Raw genomic sequence first — 22,640 nt, 5'->3', positions numbered from 1 at the left:
TCTCTGAAACTGGAAACACTTATCTCCCTCACTAGCTTTAAGCACCAACTGTCAGAGCAGCTCACAGATTACTGCACCTGTACATAGCAAACCTATAATTTAGCCCAAACAACTACCTCTTTCCCAACTGTATTTAATTTTAATTTATTTATTTATTTTGCTCCTTTGCACCCCATTATTTTTATTTCTACTTTGCACATTCTTCCATTGCAAAACTACCATTCCAGTGTTTTACTTGCTATATTGTATTTACTTTGCCACTATGGCTTTTTTTGCCTTTACCTCCCTTCTCACCTCATTTGCTCACATTGTATATAGACTTGTTTATACTGTATTATTGACTGTATGTTTGTTTTACTCCATGTGTAACTCTGTGTCGTTGTATCTGTCGAACTGCTTTGCTTTATCTTGGCCAGGTCGAAATTGTAAATGAGAACTTGTTCTCAACTTGCCTACCTGGTTAAATAAAGGTAAAATAAATAAATAATTATGATCTTCATCAGATGACACTCATTGGACTTCATGTTACACAATACATGTTTCGTTCGATAAAGTGCATATTTATATCCAAAAATCTCAGTTTACATTGGCGTGTTATGTTCAGTAATGTTTTGCTTCCAAAACATCCAGTGATTTTGCAGAGAGCCACATCAATTTACAGAAATAGTCATCATAAACTTTAATATAAGATACAAGTGTTATGCACAGAATTAGAGATCTACTTCTCCTTAATGCAACTGCTGTGTCAGATTTCAAAAAAACATTACGGAAAAAGCAAACCATGCAATAATCAGAGTACGGCGCTCAGACAATAAATCGAGCCATACAGATATCCGCCATGTTGGAGTCAACAGAAGTCAGAAATAGCATTATAAATATTCACTTCCCTTTGATGATCTTCATCCGAATGCACTCCCAGGAATCCCAGTTCCACAATAAGTGTTTGATTTGTTCGATAACGTCCATAATTTGTCCAAATACCTCCTTTTTGTTCACGCGTTTAGCCCAGTAATCCAAACGCTCAATGCGCGATCGCTTAGTTCAGACGAAAAGTCAAAATAGTCATATTACAGTTCGTAGAAACATGATTCTATACTTTGTTTGACAATCTTTAGGATGTTTTTATCATAAATCTTCAATAAATATTCCAACCGGAGAATTCCTTTGTTTTCAGAAATGCAATGGAACTCAAGCTAACTCTCAAGTGAACACGCATGGTCAGCTCATGCCTCTCTGGCAGACCTAACTCAATCCCCTCCTATTCCCCCCTCCTTTACAGTAGAAGCATCAAACAAGGTTCTAAAGACTGTTGACATCTAGTGGAAGCCTTAGGAAGTGCAATTTGACCCCATAGACACTGTATATTCGATAGGCAAATAGTTGAAAACTACAAACCTCAGATTTCCCACTTCCTGGTTGGATTTTTCTCAGGTTTTTGCCTGCCATATGAGTTGTGTTATACTCACAGACATAATTCAAACAGTTTTAGAAACTTCAGAGTGTTTTCTATCCAAATATACTAATAATATGCGTATATTAGCAACTGGGACTGAGTAGCAGGCAGTTTACTCTGGGCACGCTTTTCATCCAAACGTGAAAATGCTGCCCCCTATCCCAAACAGGCTAACCCCACTGTTTCCCGGGCGCCGATGACATGGATGTCGATTAAGGTAGCCCCCCGCACCTCTCTGATTCAGAGAGGTTGAATGCATTCAGTTGTACAACTGACTAGGTATCCCCCTTTCATTTGTGTACAGGTTGAGGGAGGCAGCATACAAACCCTATAATATGTCTTTGAAACTAACAAAATAAAAAGGACATGGGAAGAGAGAGTGCCAGTCATAAATTAATTGCCAGAACTAGTGGGAGGTCTTTCAACTAAATAAGAGAAAAAGCAGCAACTGCATCCCAAGGAAATTTGAAACAGACCATCCTTGGGAGAAAAAAGACCGCATTACCAAGACCAACAGTTGTGGTAGTTTGATGTCACGTTAGATTCTGTGTCACATAACAATCTTGTATTCCAAATGCTCCTTGATGTTGGCAGCAGTACAGCATTATGGTCAACAGCTGGCTATGATTGAGCCCCTAACATCTCAAGAGTGAAAATTAGTAGACAGGAGTGCACCTCATCAACGCCATGCTTGGTACAGAGCCCAAACACCTCTGCTCCGTGTCCCCCCCACCTCATCACCCCCTGCCAGCCCACGACACTCCCTGCCAGCCCACCATACTGAAAGAACACTTATTTTAACTTAATATAATACATCAATAAAATAAATTTAGCCTCAAATAATGAAACGTTAAATTTGGTTTAAATAATGCAAAAACAAAGTAATGGAGAAGAAATACTTATTTTCCACCATAATTTGCAAATAAATTCATTAAAAATCCTACAATGTAATTTTCTGGATTTTTTCCCCTCATTTTGTTTGTCATAGTTGAAGTGTACCTATGATGAAAATTACAGGCCTCTCATCTTTTTAAGTGGGAGAACTTGCACAATTGGTGGCTGACTAAATATTTTTTGCCCCACTGTATATGCTATGTAAGAAAGCTAAGGTTTAAGTTCCTTGCTCAGAACATGAGAACATATGAAAGCTGGTGGTTCCTATTAACATGAGTCTTCAATATTCCCAGGTAAGAAGTTTTAGGTTGTAGTTATTATAGGACTATTTCTCTCTATACCATTTGTATTTCATAAACCTTTTGACTATTGGATGTTCTTATAGGCACTTTATTATTGCCAGTGGGCCTGAAGGCATAAACAGCACAATGCTTCGAGCTGCTGGCAAAACGCACGAAAGTCCTGTTTGAATGAATGCTTACGAGCCTGCTGGTGCCTACCATCGCTCAGTCAGACTGCTCTATCAAATCATACTTAATTATAACATAATAACACACAGAAATACGCGCCTTAGGTCATTAATATGGTTGAATCCGGAAACTATCATCTCGAAAACGAGACGTTTATTTTTTCAGTGAAATACGGAACCGTTCCGTATTTCATCTAACGGGTGGTATCCCTAAGTCTAAATACTCCTGTTACATTGCACAACCTTCAATGTTATGTCATAATCATGTAAAATTCCGGCAAATTAGGCGGCCCAAACTGTTGCATATACCCTGACTCTGCGTGCAATGAACGCAAGAGAAGTGACACAATTTCACCTGGTTAATATTGCCTGCTAACCTGGATTTCTTTTAGCTAAATATGCAGGTTTAGAAATATATACTGTGTATTGATTTTAAGAAAGGCATTGATGTTTATGGTTAGGTACACATTGGAGCAAAAACAGTCCTTTTTCGCGAATGCGCACCGCATCGATTATATGCAACGCAGGACATGCTAGATAAACTAGTAATATCATCAACCATGTGTAGTTAACTAGTGATTATGATTGATTGTTTTTTGTAAGATAAGTTTAATGCTAGCAAGCAAATTACCTTGGCTTACTGCATTCGCGTAACAGGCAGGCTCCTCGTGGAGTGCAATGAGAGTCAGGTGGTTAGAGCGTTGGACTAGTTAACTGTAAGATTGAATCCCTGAGCTGACAAGGTAAAAATCTGTCATTCTACCCCTGAACAAGGCAGGTAACCCACCGTTCCTAGGTCGTCATTGAAAATAAGAATGTGTTCTTAACTGACTTGCCTAGTTAAATAAAGGATCAATAAAAAGGTATTCAAAAATATATTCAAAAAACAAAAATAGGCCAAATCGGTGTCCAAAAATACCGATTTCCTGAATGTTATGAAAACTTGAAATCGGCCATTCCGATTAATCGGTCGACCTCTAGTAAGGCTGGACTCCAGCCTTGAAAACTTTTCTGGCCCTTTAAATGGTGGCTTTTAGCGACCTTTCAGCTTAATTGAAATGACAACGTGTCAAGAGTGGACACAGTGTGGGCTTGTGTGGAGCAGAGGGTCTCTTGACACGGTGGCATGGTTTAAAACACTTTGTTACGATGTAGTTGGTTGGCTGAGGTTCTCTTAGGTCAGTTTATGAGCCTAAAGAACCTACTGCTACACTGTAGCAGATATGTACACCAGTGAATCTCGAGTCCTGAGGAAAAGCAACTCGGTTGATGATAAAAGAGTCCAATGGTGGTACTTTACTTCCTCAAGCCATTGACAGTACTGACCAACCTAGAGCACAATGTAACACATTTTACAAGTGATGCCTTTTCAGCATTCTGGTACAGTTAAATATTTCACACACACAGCGGTCGAAGGCACTGCATCTCAGTGCAAGAGGCGTCACTACAGTCCCTGGTTCGAATCCAGACTATCACATCCGGAAGTGATTGGGAGTCCCATAGTGCGGAGCACAATTGGCCCAGCGTCGTCTGGGGTTGGCCGTCATTGTAAATAAGAATTTGTTCTTAACGGACTTGCCTCGTTAAATAAAAGGTTACACACACACACACACACACTCCCACCAAAAAGTTACACTGCTCAAAAAAATAAAGGGAACACTTAAACAACACAATGTAACTCCAAGTCAATCACACTTCTGTGAAATCAAACTGTCCACTTAGGAAGCAACACTGATTGACAAATTTCACATGCTGTTGTGCAAATGGAATAGACAACAGGTGGAAATTATAGGCAATTAGCAAGACACCCCCAATAAAGGAGTGGTTCTGCAGGTGGGGACCACAGACCACTTCTCAGTTCCTATGCTTCCTGGCTGATGTTTTGGTCACTTTTGAATGCTGGCGGTGCTTTCACTCTAGTGGTAGCATGAGACGGAGTCTACAACTCATACAAGTGGCTCAGGTAGTGCAGCTCATCCAGGATGGAACATCAATGCGAGCTGTGGCAAGAAGGTTTGCTGTGTCTGTCAGCGTAGTGTCCAGAGCATGGAGGCACTACCAGGAGACAGGCCAGTACATCAGGAGACGTGGAGGAGGGCAACAACCCAGCAGCAGGACCGCTACCTCCGCCTTTGTGCAAGGAGGAGCAGGAGGAGCACTGCCAGAGCCCTGCAAAATGACCTCCAGCAGGCCACAAATGTGCATGTGTCTGCTCAAACGGTCAGAAACAGACTCCATGAGGGTGGTATGAGGGCCCGACATCCACAGGTGGGGGTTGTGCTTACAGCCCAACACCGTGCAGGACGTTTGGCATTTGCCAGAGAACACCAAGATTGGCAAATTCGCCACTGGCGCCCTGTGCTCTTCACAGATGAAAGCAGGTTCACACTGAACACGTGACAGAGTCTGGAGACGCCGTGGAGAACGTTCTGCTGCCTGCAACATCCTCCAGCATGACCAGTTTGGCGGTGGGTCAGTCATGGTGTGGGGTGGCATTTCTTTGGGGGGGGGCGCACAGCCCTCCATGTGCTCGCCAGAGGTAGCCTGACTGCCATTAGGTACCGAGATGAGATCCTCAGACCCCTTGTGAGACCATATGCTGGTGCGGTTGGCCCTGGGTTCCTCCTAATGCAAGACAATGCTAGATCTCATGTGGCTGGAGTGTGTCAGCAGTTCCTGCAAGAGGAAGGCATTGATGCTATGGACTGGCCCGCCCGTTCCCCAGACCTGAATCCAATTGAGCACATCTGGTACATCATGTCTCGCTCCATCTACCAACGCCACGTTGCACCACAGACTGTCCAGGAGTTGGCGGAAGCTTTAGTCCAGGTATGGGAGGAGATCCCTCAGGAGACCATCTGCCACCTCATCAGGAGCATGCCCAGGCATTGTAGGGAGGTCATACAGGCATGTGGAGGCCACACACACTACTGAGCCTCATTTTGACTTGTTTTAAGGACATTACATCAAAGTTGGATCAGCCTGTAGTGTGGTTTTCCACTTTAATTTTGAGTGACTCCAAATCCAGACCTTCATGGGTTGATAAATTTGATTTCCATTGATAATTGTTGTGTGATTTTGTTGTCAGCACATTCAACTATGTAAAGAAAAAGTATTTAATAAGAATATTTCATTCATTCAGATTTAGGATGTGTTATTTTAGTGTTCCCTTTATTTTTTGGAGCAGTGCATTTTGTTGGCATTTACGCATGTCTCCATTATCAGGAAAGCATAATCAAAACCTACTTATTTCACTTACTTGCTGTGCTGTTTCGTTGTTAATTTGTTCAGTCGTTTCATTCTCAACCAGGATTTCATCATACATGTCCAGCAGTGAAGTTTCACCTGTGTCTGTCCGTGGCCTCTCTTCCTCGGTGGCACTGTCACTGTGTCCGTTTCCATCTTGTCCAGCTGTCTGTCCGTGTGTCCTCTTCCTCGGTGGCACTGTCACTGTGTCCGTTTCCATCTTGTCCAGCTCTGTCTGTCTGTCCGTGTGTCCTCTTCCTCGGTGGCACAGTCACTGTGTCCGTTTCCATCTTGTCCAGCTCTGTCTGTCTGTCCGTGTGTCCTCTTCCTCGGTGGCACAGTCACTGTGTCCGTTTCCATCTTGTCCAGCTCTGTCTGTCCGTGTGTCCTCTTCCTCGGTGGCACTGTCACTGTGTCCGTTTCCATCTTGTCCAGCTCTGTCTGTCCGTGTGTCCTCTTCCTCGGTGGCACTGTCACTGTGTCCGTTTCCATCTTGTTCAGCTGTGTATGTAACATTTCACGTTTCTTGTCTGCATCGAAGTAGCGGTCCTTGTACATGGCATCGAGCATGGTGGCAACACAGTAAAGAGAGAATGCCACTAAATCGCTGGTTCACAGCCTGTGTCGGCAGTTTTGTTGAGCAGGCGTTTCAATGCCATGACAGAGGGTATCACATCTGCTGCAGGCACAGTTTATGATCTTATTTCTTGAGTCAGTTGTTCGAATGGAGCTAGGAGTGTGTTCATGTTTCCAAGTTTCAAACATTTTCTGAAATGCCATTGAAATTGCAGGAGCGGTATGACAAACAGCACAATCATGAGCAGGAAATACGACTTTCCTCAGTACGAAATCCTTGACGATCCACTGTGCTGTCAGACTCATAATGCTCATGGGGCTGATATCGCTGGTCCAAATGTCAGTAGTGAAGCTAATAGCAGTGATGCTATTACTGTGTAATTCCGGTAGGGCAACATCTGAAAAATTGCACACTTGGTAGTGTGTACCGGTGCTTGACCAGTCGGCGAAAGCCAACATCACCCACGACAGAGAACGATTGATTGTCAAGGGCAAGGAATTACATTATCTTGGCGTTAATGGATTTCGCCTTTGAGTTGTCTCTCTGAAATTTTCTTACTCTTTCAAATGATGCTCGACTTCTTGACTGCTCAAACCACACAGCAGACATTGTGGGCTAGGTTAGGAATGCTGTGTTGCACAACATTTTACATGGCATCATTACGTCGTGTACCTACGTTATATAGGTATGCACGTCAGCTTTGACATTGATTTTGCACAGACGTTAAACTAGACATCGGGCAGATACAGTCGTTGGCATCTTTAGCTAGTATCGGCCGATTACGATATGTTCACCGATATACAGTGCATCCCTAATTTTTATATTGCATTTTGAGCCTGTAGGAACTACTGTAATGAAACTGCAAAATTATATTCACCATGCTGCAAAACATGTCCTTGGTCAGAAAGGCAGTAACAGAATTGTGTAACTTACATTCATATAAAGTTTCTTCAAGTTAAAAGGAGCTAATGGTGGGAAATAATCCGTCTCCAGTTTCATGGGGACTGAAACCCTTTGTGAATGACCTCAAACCTCCGTTTCCGGGAGATGAGTAACTTGAGTAAGAGACGAGAGTGTTTGGTGTGAACTGTATAGTTGACTCTGCACCGATTTTTAGAGACGTGAACATAACCAGCTGCATCCCAAAGACGTACTTTACCAAGCTTCACACATCTCTACTGATCATGTGGCACGCTCCACTCCTAGTCCTTGGAGAGGGTGCCAAAGCTGTGTAGTCACAGGTATCTCGTTCTGAACTCAGCAGCAGTGCAACGCCTCCTGTACCACGAGTCACGTTTTATCCCCCTAAAAAAAGCTAGGCAGACGCCAACTTGTGAAAGGAGGCAAGTGCTTAGGTTAATGTCTTGGATCATCGCGGCAAAGAGAGACATCACTGGTAGATCTGTGACTTCAATAGCAGGCAATAACCACAGTTAGTAAGTCATATGTTGTATTATTGAAGCACATAGTTAAACTGTGAGTGGCAAGCTTTACACACATACAGACAGACACACCACATACACAACACTGGTCAGACTGACTTACCACTGTTGCGATTTTTGCGGTTGGACTTGCCGCCAAGCAGCATCTTCAAGCTGTTCCTGAACATGACAGCACCGGTCTGCAGCAGCTATAGAGAAATCTGAAAAAGAAAAAGGGAGTGTTTTTAATGTAATGTAGGCTATATTTACTGATGCTGGTTATTATTTGTTGTCAGCAGTATTCACTTGGCATCTAAAGCTGGGACCGAGAGACTGAAAAATGCTTCCATCTCAAGGCCATCAGACTGTTAAACAGCCACCACTAACACAGAGAGGCTGCTGCCTACATACAGACTTGAAATCATTGGCCACTTTAATAAATGGATCACTAATCACTTTAATAATGTTTACATATCTTGCATTACTCATCTCATATGTATACACTGAATTTTATACCATCTATTGCATCTTGCCTACGCCGCTCGGTCATTGCTCATCCATATATTTAGTCAGCCACCAATTGTGCACGTTCTCCCACTTAAAAATATGAGAGAGGCCTGTAATTTTCATCATAGGTACACTTCAACTATGACAGACAAAATGAGAGAAAAAAATCCAGAAAATCACATTGTCGGATTTTTAATGAATTTATTTGCAAATTATGGTGGAAAATAAGTATTTGGTCACCTACAAACAAGCAAGGCTCCTCTGTCCTCCACTCGTTACCTGTATTAATGGCACCTGTTTGAACTTGTTATCAGTATAAAAGACACCTGTCCACAACCTCAAACAGTCACACTCCAAACTCCACTATGGCCAACGCCAAAGAGCTGTCAAAGGACACCAGAAACAAAATTGTAGACCTGCACCAGGCTGGGAAGACTGAATCTGCAATAGGTAAGCAGCTTGGTTTGAAGAAATCAACTGTGGGAGCAATTATTAGGAAATGGAAGACATACAAGACCACTGATAATCTCCCTCGATCTGGGGCTCCATGCAAGATCTCACCCCGTGGGGTCAAAATGATCACAAGAACGGTGAGCAAAAATCCCAGAACCACACAGGGGGACCTAGTGAATGACCTGCAGAGAGCTGGGACCAAAGTAACAAAGCCTACCATCAGTAACACACTACGCCGCCAGGTACTCAAATCCTGCAGTGCCAGACGTGTCCCCCTGCTTAAGCCAGTACATGTCCAGGCCCGTCGGAAGTTTGCTAGAGAGCATTTGGATGATCCAAAAGAAGATTGGGAGAATGTCATATGGTCAGATGAAACCAAAATAGAACTTTTTGGTAAAAACTCAACTCGTTGTGTTTGGAGGACAAAGAATGCTGAGTTGCATCCAAAGAACACCATACCTACTGTGATGCATGGGGGTGGAAACATCATGCTTTGGGGCTGTTTTTCTGCAAAGGGACCAGGACGACTGATCCGTGTAAAGGAAAGAATGAATGGGGCCATGTATCGTGAGATTTTGAGTGAAAACCTCCTTCCATCAGCAAGGGCATTGAAGATGAAACGTGGCTGGGTCTTTCAGCATGACAATGATCCCAAACACACTGCCCGGGCAACAAAGGAGTGGCTTCGTAAGAAGCATTTCAAGGTCCTGGAGTGGCCTAGCCAGTCTCCAGATCTCAACCCCATAGAAAATCTTTGGAGGGAGTTGAAAGTCCGTGTTGCCCAGCAACAGCCCCAAAACATCACTGCTCTAGAGGAGATCTGCATGGAGGAATGGGCCAAAATACCAGCAACAGTGCGTGAAAACCTTGTGAAGTCTTACAGAAAACATTTGACCTCTGTCATTGCCAACAAAGGTTATATAACAAAGTATTGAGATTTGAGATTGAACTTTTGTTATTGACCAAATACTTATTTTCCACCATAATTTGCAAATAAAATTCATTAAAAATCCTACAAAGTGATTTTCTGGATTTTTTTCTTCTCATTTTGTCTGTCATAGTTGAAGTGTACCTATGATGAAAATTACAGGCCTCTCATCTTTTTAAGTGGGAGAACTTGCACAATTGGTGGCTGACTAAATACTTTTTTGCCCCACTGTATTCTTATTCCATTCCTAAACTTAGATTTGTGTGTATTAGGTAGTTCTTGTGGATTTGTTCGATTACTTGTTAGATAATGCTGCTCTGTCGGAACTAGAAACACAAGCATCTCGCTACACTCGCAATAACATCTGCTAACCATGTGAATGTGACCAATAACATTTTGATTTGATTTCAATTTCAAGTGGTGGGATAGTGCAAGGGGCAGATGAGGTAAAGATATTGCAAATTCCAGAAAGATCACCACAACGGTACAGAAGGTAAATTGTACCATTCTGTCACCTAGTAAATGGTTTTACAGAATTCAGGTACTTAAGAACAGCAATTTCTCACAGATAAATGATTCATTCTCTTATACATACTGACATATTCGTAGTCTCTATGAGGAAGAGGTGAATATAACATTAGCAGCCTGGTGGGGGGGGATTTTGTTCCTTCCTGTGTGTTATAATAACTCTTCATTCATGAGATTTGTCATGCTTCACTGAATTACTTGAGGAATATTTTAGTACCTACGTCAAACAACGTTCACACCCATACGACTGATAATTACTGGTGTGTGTGAACATATAGGTGTATCTTTGTTCAACAGGCTTTGAAATCATGTTCATTTGTAATGTGCAAAGTAGTATCAGTGCATATGTATGTTTCTGAGCTTCTTTTTAGCTTGCATCCGGGTGCTTTGTGTAAGTATATGAGAGAAAGACCAAGAGAGATAAAAGGAGAAGGAGAAAAATATTGTGTCTGCCTGCCTATCCTTTCTCTTGCTGCCACGCTGCATGATAATTAAGCAGGAGAAAGAGACAGTTGTGGAATGAGTGGAAACATTGGCTCTCCTCAACGCAAATAAAGGAGGCCTAAAATGCCGCCTGAGCTTCGAACAGCAATCCCTTTACTAAGTACCCACGCGTTTAGTGTCTTGGGAATCTTTGGTACCACGCTGTTAAAATCCTCCTCTGCTTTCTTTGGTCACATTACAGCTTTTAGAAAGAGCCGACTGTGGTTCCCTCTCATACTTATCCTCTTCAACTTCATCTTTAGAAAGTTTGGATTAGCCATTTTGGCATTTCATGTATTCTCTCGTGTTTGACTAATGTCGTACATTTTTCACACAAGGTGTCAAACATGGAGAACTACGACCACGCCTACTCCAGGTCGAGGCAGAAGACAAGGAGCTTTTTGAGCCGACACTAGGCTTGGGCGGTATCCAAATTGTCATACCTTCATACTGACCTTGCGCAATACCTGGACTTTCAGTAATACCAGCACTGAACAAGGGGCGCTGTTTTCAAACCCCACTGTGACTCTGTACTCCAAAAGGTTAGCAATGCTAACAAAAATACATGTAACATCCCATAAATAATTTCATACAGTCTCTTGACCTAAACTATACAAGTAACTCAGTTTGCTGCACGTACAAAAACTGATCCAGGAGGGGATTCTCTGCTGTTACCAAGCAAAGCTTGATTTTGGAAGAAGCTAACCACTAGATACTGTAGCTAACTAGCTATTAAATTAGCAAACCAAATGCACAACTGCAGAGCATTCAGCAAATTCTAGACAGTTAACTTAATAGTTATAAGATATCTAGCTGGCAAACATTTAGTTATGAATTCCATATTGTAACTAGATCACCTGGCGCAATGCTGTACAACAGTGAGTGACTCACAAGGCTCCGGTCTCTCGTCTTTGTGTGCTTGTAAACAAACACCACGTGACTGGGGACAACCGGTAAGCTTCCTTATGAACAATTATGTAACAGGTGAAATGAAGAAGGCAATCTTCTTTATTTCCTAAAGTACTGCACAAATTGACTGCAGCTATTTCCTTAAAAAGTAGCAACAAATATTGAAATGTATATATTTTTTTAAAGAAATAGTTAAAGGTATTGAAAAATACCCCGGTATATGATGTATCGACTAAGCCTATCCGACACACAACCAGTTCTGAGCTGAGCGCACACCAAATAGAGGCAATTAGCAGCAGGAGTGTTCCTGATATTTGAGGAAAACCAGAGACCTTTCAAAAAACTCTTTCAACTGGTGTCAGCCAGTCAGTGCCACAGAGTCAAAGGGAGAGGACTCTATTCCAGGGAGACTGTAGTTTCAGTTTGGCTTGGTGCTTTTGTGTTGTACGGGAGGAGGTAACTGTACAGTAACAGATGTTCCATGTTAAAGCTGGGGAATGACTCAGCGAGACACTGGGCCCTGTGGCTTCTTCTGGCAGCCCACGATGCCAAACAACATCAACAAAGACAAGCCAGCGTGAAGCTCCCCGGACCTAGTCTCTCCTACCCTATCCTGTTCCTTTCTCCCTCCACCCCCACACTGTAGCCTCTCTTTTCCAATGTTTTCTTCAAATCTTAATTTCCCCCCTGTTTCTCACTCCAGTCAATCCTCTTTTCAATCTATAGTGTCTAGTTTCTTCTAGACACGGTCTATTCATCTCCTTTCTCTTTATCCTCCATTCCGCACGCTTTCTCAATTTTTGCTAACAGTACATGTTCCCTCCATATGTCTGTGTATTTCAACTAACTCAGACCCCCCTCCCTTTGTCTCTCTCTCCCCCACAGGGGGTCTGTGGCCGTGGTCTGACCGCAGTCGGTTGTCCCTGGTGCCATTTCCTGGAAGCCTCTGCTTCGCCCGTCTACTTTACCACCACCCCCATGACTGTAGCAGCGTGACGTGGCAGAAGAAATAAAAACCAACAGCTTCCTTCACTTTGACTCCTTTAATCGGTTCGATACAATCCAGAGCTCCTCTGGTTCACCCTCTCTCAATGTCTAAAAAAACCTGCACAGCGAGCCAGATCGGACTTAAAGCACAGCGAGGGTGGCTGGCTTAAACAAAGGCAGCCATTCTGAGCCAAACAGACTTCCTTTAACGTTTTTATCTCGACGGGCAAAGCTACATCTTCTTCATTACCTGCCGGGAAGTGTCTGTTCTAGCAGGTGCCAGGTATAGGAGAGAACTCACAATGAGTAAACATTTTTTTTCTACACATGTTCAATTAAACGAGCAAAGCTAATAGGAAGTTGATAGCAGTACATTCTGTAGTGTGTATATATATCTATATATATCTATATATATCTATCTATATATATCTATATATATCTATATGTGCATATACTGAGTTATTTGTCAGTCTACTAAACCGTAGGCCCATGTCTGAACCCCTATATCTATATATATGTGATTTCATTACTTTAAATGTAATTTGCATTGTGCATTTACTGAGTTATTTGTCAGTCTACTAAACCGTAGGCCCATGTCTGAACCCCTGTATATTATGTACATTACAATAGCCTAGTGACTTTAGCGGCATGCTGGTCAAGGTATTAGTCAGGCCTGATTATGGCAGAAGCCCAGCAAATGCAACACACATGGGTTGGTGGGTGGTAGGTGGAGAGAGGGAATATCGACAAATTTGTGTAGTAAATCAAACCATTTTTCTCATACAACAATCCAATGACCCAGCCCTCCTTCCCTATCTCACAGGGGAAGAGTGGGGAGAAAGGAGGTAAATTACTTGGCAACCTCCAAAAGAAGCACACTGCTTGAAGTCATTCAGAAGCACTTCACACAATCCTCCCGTTACAAGAACACTACCTGGTGCCCCACAGGACAAGCACACCTCGACACCTCCAAGCACCTTCTAGGCTTTAAGTCAACTGCCATGTGACGTCATGGTCTTCCTAGCCAAGTCTATGCCGTATGTGTTGCCTTTTCTCTCCTCTTGCTGTTGTGCTCTTCATGTGGGGAAGGAAAAGGGTGCCTGGGTGCTCACTGGAGCGTGGTACTGTGTAATTAATGAGCCGCAGCGTGGCGGCGCAGCCCTCCACCATGACCTTACACAGCAGCTTCGTGGCTTACGCTAACAGCGTCAGCAGAAAAACAGGCCCGGCATCAGGGCCTGTCAGAGACGGGCACCTGTCGTCGACAAGGCTACAGTGACAAGAAATGAGAGCTGACGCTGAATCCAGATTAGGACGCGATGTGACCTTATCCAAATGGCATAGCATCCGAGAAGAGAAGGGGCTAGTTTGACAATCTGTCCCAACAAGTGAAAAGTTAACAGCGATACATTTGGGCGAGTGAAAATGAGTGGCTGGTAATTGACATGCAAGGAGAGTAGTAATCTAAGACCATAACCAGTCTGCTTGTTTGTTTGGTAGCTTGAACACAGAGGTGTGTTTATGTGTCTGTTTGCAGTACAGAAGGAAGCATCTTCCCTGAAAGCTCAGCAATATGCCATCAGCAGCCCCTCCTTCCCTCCCCTTGGAGGCCTGATCACAGATGCAAGGCATATGTTCTAGAAAATGGCGATTGGAGGCTGAACCTTCAACGCTATTGTGTGTTCACTCAGACAACAACCGATCCTGAGGGGCACAGAGCATCCTTGGAGCTGAAAGAATTGTCTAAGACTGCCCTAGAACTGGGCAGGGTTTATCTTCCCAGTGCTGCATGGCCTGGCCTGCTCAGAGGCTTACTCGCGTGCCGCAGTAGCACCAACGGCATTAGACCGGGCTGACTGTGTTTTCACCGCTGCGCTATAGTGCAATCGCTACTGTTATTCTTTAGGATTTGCTGCTGCCACAAAACAGGGCTGAAATGGGTGTGAGAAGTGAAGGGAGGTGTACAGTACTACCACGTTGGTTAAAAGGGTACATATTTTAACAGGCCTCTGTCGAAAACTAAGGGGGGAGGTTTTAGAAGTGGTCATAATTATCCCTGTTATCCTAACAAATACATCAATACAGCTACATCATCAACATACACTAATCACGCTCAGAGGCCCATCGGAACCGTCGGTTTAGGCAGTCATTAACTTTAGTCATTGTTGGTTTTTCAACATATCTGCTCCTTTACGACATCACAAAGGCCACGGAAAAACCATCAGATAACCTGTATGATTGAAGATAATGCCCTACAATTATGTGCCCACCTGCAACCATTTTTGAATGATAATCAAGGGACACTGTTAGCAGGTTTACCTAAAAGATACCTAAAAGATATTTGAAAGAGAGTTTCGGCAGCAAAATCACCCCTCGTTCCAGACTAGGCCCCCACAAAATAAAAGAAACAAAAACAACCCATCCAAATCCATGGTAAAATCCCCCACTTTAACGGACAAGCAGGAGGGTGGCAGGAGGGATGGGGGCTAAACCTACATAGGGTCCGTCCACGCACACTGGCAACCGCTCAGATGTTCATTTCAGTCACGCCACTGCACCTCTTTAGCAGTCTGGAGACACTGCCCAGAGTGACTGCTTTTCGGAGGGGGCGAAAGATTTTCCCCTCACAAGGCCTTTCAGATTAGGCTCAACTCACATCACATCTTTCCCACTCTATACCAGATTATGGAATTCTCTGTTCCTCTCACACTAATAGGAAAGCACTTTAGAAGAGGCTAGCTGAGGGCCAGACAATGCTTCGCCTGACACCACCTATCTCTCCCCCCCATGGAGAGCTAGCGGTCGATACCACTGCCTGGTTTGAACAGTTGGCTTATTGGCTCGCCGATCATTACCTGCCTTCCAGTCAAGCATAGCAAGCTCTACTGCACTCGAAAGGTGAGGGAAGAGAAAACAAGCATTAAACTTTACCGAGTGAGGGCAGGAACTCCTGCAGAACCGCAGGGACATTGAAGTAAACTAAAGTAATGGAATGGATGGTATTGCACAATGAGTGCATGAGACTCACTATAGTACGTTTTTCAGTAAGGCTTTGGTTTTGGAGAATAGTAATAATTTTTAACAGGGTATAAAACATGTCATACATAGAGAAGGTTTACAACCCAGACAGGATCCCCCATCTCTCCCTTTAAAAAGTTGCAGTCCTGCCCTGTTTTCTTTGAATACACTGGATGACTTGATGCTGAACTCTCAGAATGTCCTAAAAATATGATTCTTTCCAGTTTGAGGTGACTAGTATATCCAAAAACTAATAATAAGAAGCACAGGGAGTCTGCACAAAAGCCAGTGTGCTGTGAAGTGCACACACATTTGCTTCCTCCCATCAGAGTAGGGTACATCTCTGATAACACCACATTTATACAGGGCGCATTAGTGGTGACTAACAATCACCTCTAAATCGATGGGATGAAAGCTTTTGGTTTCAATGCTGCAATTGCTCAAGAGAGAAAATTAGTTTCAGCTCAAGGATTCCATTTTCCGAAACTCTATATAGCTCTTATCTCAGAGTTGGGAGGCACTGAATAAGACCTTTATACTCCAGACTCAAATCTGACTTCTATAACAGACTGTGGAGCATTGTTGTGTTTATCGGTCTACAAGAGCTGAGAAGCATTTATGATAATCTGCTATCATGGATCAGGGGCTAATGTGAATATATATGATATTATCAAAATGAATGGGTCCTCCGTGGTTGAAGAGGAAGTTTTAAGCCATGTGATTGTCCTCGTGGAGATGAGCCCTGTAAGCCTATTTTTGTGGTTGAGTGCTACATACCGTTCTCAGTTAAACATAAGCTAATTTAGCTTAGTTTGTAACTAGCTGGATCCCAGGGACTCTGAAAATAAAACAAGTCATGATCTTGCCAGTATGCTGCCTGCATCACAACCTTGCATATTGCTTTGACCATCTATGCTCTTGTAGTGCTCAGTGCAGTACTCCCTTTTAGATCACATTTCCTAAACAGATTAATTTGCATTTTATTGCAACTATATAGCCTAACTAGCTAGCTTACCTGTCCTAAAACTGTGTACCACACAAGCATAGCCAAGTGATTCAGAGAGACTGTGACAGCAGTGGGAGAGAGAGTCGGTGTGTGTTGTAGTACCCAGCTGCTACCTCAGCATGACCATTTCACACTGCCAATCCACTTCCCACGGCAGAACATAGGGAGTACAACAGGAGTGTTACAGCAATCTCAAGTTGTTTGTTGTCAACAGACCGGGAGAGAAGCACCGACTCATAACATTAAAAGAGGTGGAGGAGGTAGTGCAGCTAGAGTACGAAGCTTTACAGGCGGCTTGGTAGAAAGCCAAGAAAGAGAACCAGTATTAAATCAACTTAATACACTTACTCTCCTCGTCCCTCCTCTCATTCCTCTATATGAATATGTTCATTACAAATACAAGTTATGAAAATAAATTACCTCCACCATTTTGATGGTGTTAAATTAGTTCATTGTGAAGGAAATCCAAACAGTAAATGGTTTAGTGTTACAACGGAGAGGAGTAGTTCAGGATAAAGGAAGTAACAAAGGACAGCCTCCACAGCGTGCAGTAAGTAGAGGGAGAGCGGGTCAAGGCTGTGTGTCAGGTTGTGATATCAGAGATCCCCATGACAACCGCCTGGTACTGACACCATTCAGTTCTCTCTCTAGGGGGGGCCTTTTTGAGCTCTGAAAACAAGATGTCACTGTTGACCTCTCGCCCCATGAAACGGCGGGTCATTGTTATGCCCAGGAGGCACTGTGGTGTGTCGTATGATCTGTTCCCTTTGGAGGGTCTCACATGTCGCAACATGACACTGTTTGCTTTTTGAGCTGATGGGTTATTCTGTTCTATGCACTGAATGGGGTGGGTGTCATCGGGGGGTGTACAGACACTTTAGTGCAAAGGTTCAGGTATTGTTCAAATGGGGTCCTGCTGCCTCTTCTCCTTTATCTGTCATCTTTGACTTGTGCACACAACCAAACACGGATGAAGTCATCTTATTGTTATCCCAAGGTAAATACCATTGAATACAGAATCAATGTGCTGACGTTTACACTAGAATGCAATTTAAATTTCATCTTAACCTCACTGTAGCAGTTACTATACACATATTTTCAGAGAGATATGATGGCAGAGAGGCCTCAACTTGCATCACCTACAGTGAGGAGAACAAGTATTTGATACACTGCCGATTTTGCAGGTTTTCCTACTTACAAAGCATGTTGAGGTCTGTAATTTTTATCATAGGTACACTTCAACTGTGAGAGACAGAATCTAAAACAAAAATCCAGAAAATCACATTGTATGATTTTTAAGTAATTCATTTGCATTTTATTGCATGACATAAGTATTTGATCACCTACCAACCAGTACAAATTCCAGCTCTCATAGACCTGTTAGTTTTTCTTTAAGAAGCCCTCCTGTTCTCCACTCATTACCTGTATTAACTGCACCTGTTTGAACTCGTTACCTGTATAAAAGACAACTGTCCACACACTCAATCAAACAGACTCCAACCTCTCCACAATGGCCAAGACCAGAGAGCTGTGTAAGGACATCAGGGATAAAATTGTAGACCTGCACAAGGCTGGGATGGGCTACAGGACAATAGGCAAGCAGCTTGGTGAGAAGGCAACAACTGTTGGCGCAATTATTAGAAAATGGAAGAAGTTCAAGATGACGGCTCCATGCAAGATCTCACCTCGTGGGGCATCAATGATCATGAGGAAGGTGAGGGATCAGCCCATAACTACACGGCAGGACCTGGTCAATGACCTGAAGAGAGCTGGGACCACAGTCTCAAAGAAAACCATCAGTAACACACTACGCCGTCATGGATTAGCACACGCAAGGTCCCCCTGCTCAAGCCAGTGCATGTCCAGGCCCGTCTGACGTTTGCCAATGACCATCTGGATGATCCAGAGGAGGAATGGGAGAAGGTCATGTGGTCTGATTAGACCAAAAAGCTTTATTTTTGTCTCAACTCCACTCACCGTGTTTGGAGGAAGAAGAAGGATGAGTACAACCCAAAGAACACCATCCCAACCGTGAAGCATGGAGGTGGAAACATCATTCTTTGGGGATGCTTTACTGCAAAGGGGACAGGACGTCTGCACCGTATTGAGGGGAGGATGGATGGGGCTATGTAGCGCGAGATCTTGGCCAACAACCTCCTTCCCTCAGTAAGAGCATTAAAGATGGGTCGTGGCTGGGTCTTCCAGCATGACAACGACCCAAAACACACAGCCAAGTTGTGGCTCCGTAAGAAGCATCTCAAGGTCCTGGAGTGGCCTAGCCAGTCTCCAGACCTGAACCCAATAGAAAATCTTTGAAGGGAGCTGAAAGTCCGTATTAACCAGCGACAGCCCCGAAACCTGAAGGATCTGGAGGTCTGTATGGAGGAGTGGGCCAAAATCCCTGCTGCAGTGTGTGCAAACCTGGTCAAGAACTACAGGAAATGTATGATCTCTGTAATTGCAAACAAAGGTTTCTGTACCAAATATTAAGTTCTGTTTTTCTGATGTATCAAATACTTATGTCATGCAATAAAATGCAAATGAATTACTTAAATATCAAACAATGTGATTTTCTGGATTTTTGTTTTAGATTCCGTCTCTCACTGTTGAAGTGTACCTATGATAAAAACTACAGACCTCTACATGCTTTGTAAGTAGGAAAACCTGCAAAATAGGCAGCGTATCAAATACTTGTTCTCCCCACTGTATTCTACAGTAGAGGGCTCCCCCAACTAGGTGGGGGACTGGGGGTGTGGTCTCTGTAGACTAGAGCACACCGAGTTGTGCAGGGTTAATGGAGAGCATGCGATCAAAGGGTTCACTTCTTCAAAAATAACTGAGTGTGCTTGTTCTGTTAGGTTTCAAAGAGCTCCACATCTCACTTCTCTACCCTTTTGATTTTTGTACATTTCACATATTTGCGTTCCTGTGTCCAGCCCAGTTACAGCTGCTGTATAACATGGGCATGCAAAGTTTCAGTTTGATCTGCATTGCTGAGAACCATCATAAAAAAGGTTGTCAATTAACCAAAGGGATGACAACAATGGCAGTAAGGAAGTGTCTAAATATAACTTGCTTCATCTAATTAGAGGACACTCAACTGTATCTTTTCAGATATTTACAGTATTTTGATGATGGCTCTGAAGAATGCAGACATTTTCCATTGTACTAACAAAAGCTGAAGCGAAAGACATTACCGTACCACACTGGATTTGAATGCTCTTATTTTTTTTAGAGGAGATGAAGGGAGAGAAGAGCCTGAACAGATTGAGCTTCTGCCTTCTCATCATGTTTCACACTTCCACCTTTGAAGCCACTAGGTGGTGAATGAGAGCCCACAGGCTTGAGGACCACACTGGAACAACACATGGCCCTCTACTCTTATTCTGCGGGAACCTCAAACAATAAATCAGCTGCGGGTGCAGAGTCCAGGGAAGTGGGAGGGGAAACGAAGAGCGGCAGAATTTACAGTACTGGTCATGGCACCATTTCCTGTGTTTGGTTTTTGAATGAGCTCTGGGGAGGATCAAGGTGCGCAGGGATTTTAGCCCTGATCCAGTGAGCAACAGTAAAGCTGATAAGAGAATGTCATTTTAACGGCAACTCCAGTTTCTGCAATCTCATGTTGATTTTCTGGTAAGTAGCCATGTGTAGTCTGAATTAGGAATGTGACAAATGGAAAATGTTCCTTATCATTTAAACTGCCATTTATTTGATTGGTTTTCCGTTAAAACGATGACATTTTCATAAAATTTCATGCAAATTCACATTGCAGCTGCCAGCAACAGTTTGGGTTTCACAGTGCATCCCCTTCAGATGGTTAAGCACTGCACCTGTACTACCATTAATGTACCTCAGTTCCACCTCGCAAAGTTTACATTTCTTCTCATTTAACTTCTCAAAGTATTCCCATACAGGACTTTGCTGCTGTCGCTTGCCTTTCTCTGCCATTTTTCCAAATGTTAATGAAGATGACGTAGTGGTAGAGTGTCAACGCCAAAATAATTGTTTCCTCGACTCCTGCACGTTGACGACTCCCATTTATAAGTGTCAAGATTTGATTCCAATAGGATTTTTCTTTTTAAACGGAGGAGACTGAGTAGCTGCCGTACTTCCAAGAACAAACACTTGCATCTTTAATAGCGAGCTAGCAAGGGACAGGAGAGAGGGGGGGCACAGCACAGGCAGGTCAACCACCAGGCAGACAGTCAGAACCGTGTACTCGGCCCATCAATCAGCAATCAAAAGTTGTATGTTGCAATGGTACAGATGCAACACTTAGCTCTTACAGTCACACATAGCATCTGCGCATGTGCCCGGGTCCACTTGACGCAGTTCACAGGGCACCAAACCCTGGAGAAGTTGACCTCGCACTTCACTCTTAGTTGTGGAAATTGACCCACTATGAGGTTTACTTTCTACATCGACTTCATATCATTGAGTGAGTCTACCTTTAAATTACTCAACTTTCCCCAGGCCTTTATAGCCTAGCATCTAGTTAGGCTGACACAGAAAATATTTTTTGTGATAACTGCTCTGTGATTTTAATTTTGTAGGGGGGGGAGAAACTAAAATCAGTTTTTTCGGTTAGGGATTTTTCTTAACATGAACAATTCCAACTTTGTTTAACGTTTAGTTCCCACCCATAGTCTTAATGCCTTCTAGCCAGGTAATGATGTTAGTACAAGACCAAGGACTTAGTTTATCTTCCTGCATCAGTATCTCATCCTTCCCCAAAGCAAAAGGTATTGGTGAGAATTATCTAGACTACAGAAAACAAAAGGAGGGCTGGGAAAAATGTCAGCAATATTGGACATTCCAGCTCCTGATGCTCCAAGAGGAAGAACTCTCGTAATCCTCCTGCTGTTGTGATTAAGTCATACTTTGGTAGATGACAATGTCTGACAGCTGTAATGACATCATCTCCCTGCCGAAGCGTTTCATGTGACATGTCAAACCCATGCTTTACTCACAGGGACACATGTCATGTCAGCACACAGCTTTCTGACACCGTCGTTCTCTCAGTGACAGCATTGTGCCCCTCATGCCCCCTGAGTCCTGACACGGTAGCAGCTGACTACTGTAGCAGGCGGAGGGGAGCTGCTTTTTGCTCCCCGACCTTGTGAGGTCTCAGAGTGATCAGTTACAATAGCAGGAGAGCAAGCCTCTGTGCCAAACAAAATGGCAGGGGGTGGAAACCGAGAATGTCTTGGTTTAATACGGTTTGATGGGTTTGTTCTGCGCTGCTGTTTTCACCACGGGAAGGCTCCTGTTGGGAAGATGCCCCGCCGTGAATACATTTCCCACTGTGGAGACATTTCATGACAACCCCAAAAAAGCGTCTTTACACCATTCTTGTGATAGGTTTCTCACGCCACAATATATTGTATTGTCCTCTCTTTTCCGTGCAATGTGAAAGCAGTGCATGTCTGACAGAGCATGAGCTGGTGCATTTCTACAAAGCAGTGGATAGCAGTAGATGTCGATGGTCAGAAGGGGGGCAGGGTGTGTTTATAACACGCTTACCGTGGAAAGACACCGTGACAAAACCTTTCGGCGGAATACAAATACGCCAGCAAAGCAATTCCAGGAGACGATAACGATTCAAATTGAAACTCTAATTATAATGCATCAGTTAGTGACAGTGGATGGTTGCATAGCAACAGTGGTACCAGACTGCTATAAAATGGAGGGAGATACAGGCTACACTGTATATGAATGTGTATGAATGTGTGTGCATGTCCATGTCTGTTTGGTTTGT

The 22,640-nt window shown here is 43.4% G+C and overlaps 1 protein-coding gene across 4 annotated transcripts in view; it reads right to left on the bottom strand.

The window, feature by feature from the left end:
- Positions 1–22,640, bottom strand: part of LOC112225753 (protein TANC2) — a 145,353-nt gene that overhangs the window by 69,937 nt on the left and 52,776 nt on the right. For all 4 annotated transcript variants that reach the window (XM_042307448.1, XM_042307447.1, XM_042307450.1 and 1 more), the window contains exon 3: positions 8,185–8,281. In XM_042307448.1, coding sequence (XP_042163382.1) covers positions 8,185–8,248 — 64 coding nt within the window. In that variant the 5' untranslated portion in view covers positions 8,249–8,281. The remainder of the gene's footprint in view (positions 1–8,184; positions 8,282–22,640) is intronic.

This window comes from Oncorhynchus tshawytscha, linkage group LG27, assembly GCF_018296145.1.
Source record: "Oncorhynchus tshawytscha isolate Ot180627B linkage group LG27, Otsh_v2.0, whole genome shotgun sequence".
Classification (NCBI taxonomy): Eukaryota; Metazoa; Chordata; class Actinopteri; order Salmoniformes; family Salmonidae; genus Oncorhynchus; species Oncorhynchus tshawytscha.
The sequence above is the reverse complement of the archived record's forward strand: the minus strand, read 5'-3'. Positions and strand labels throughout refer to the sequence as shown.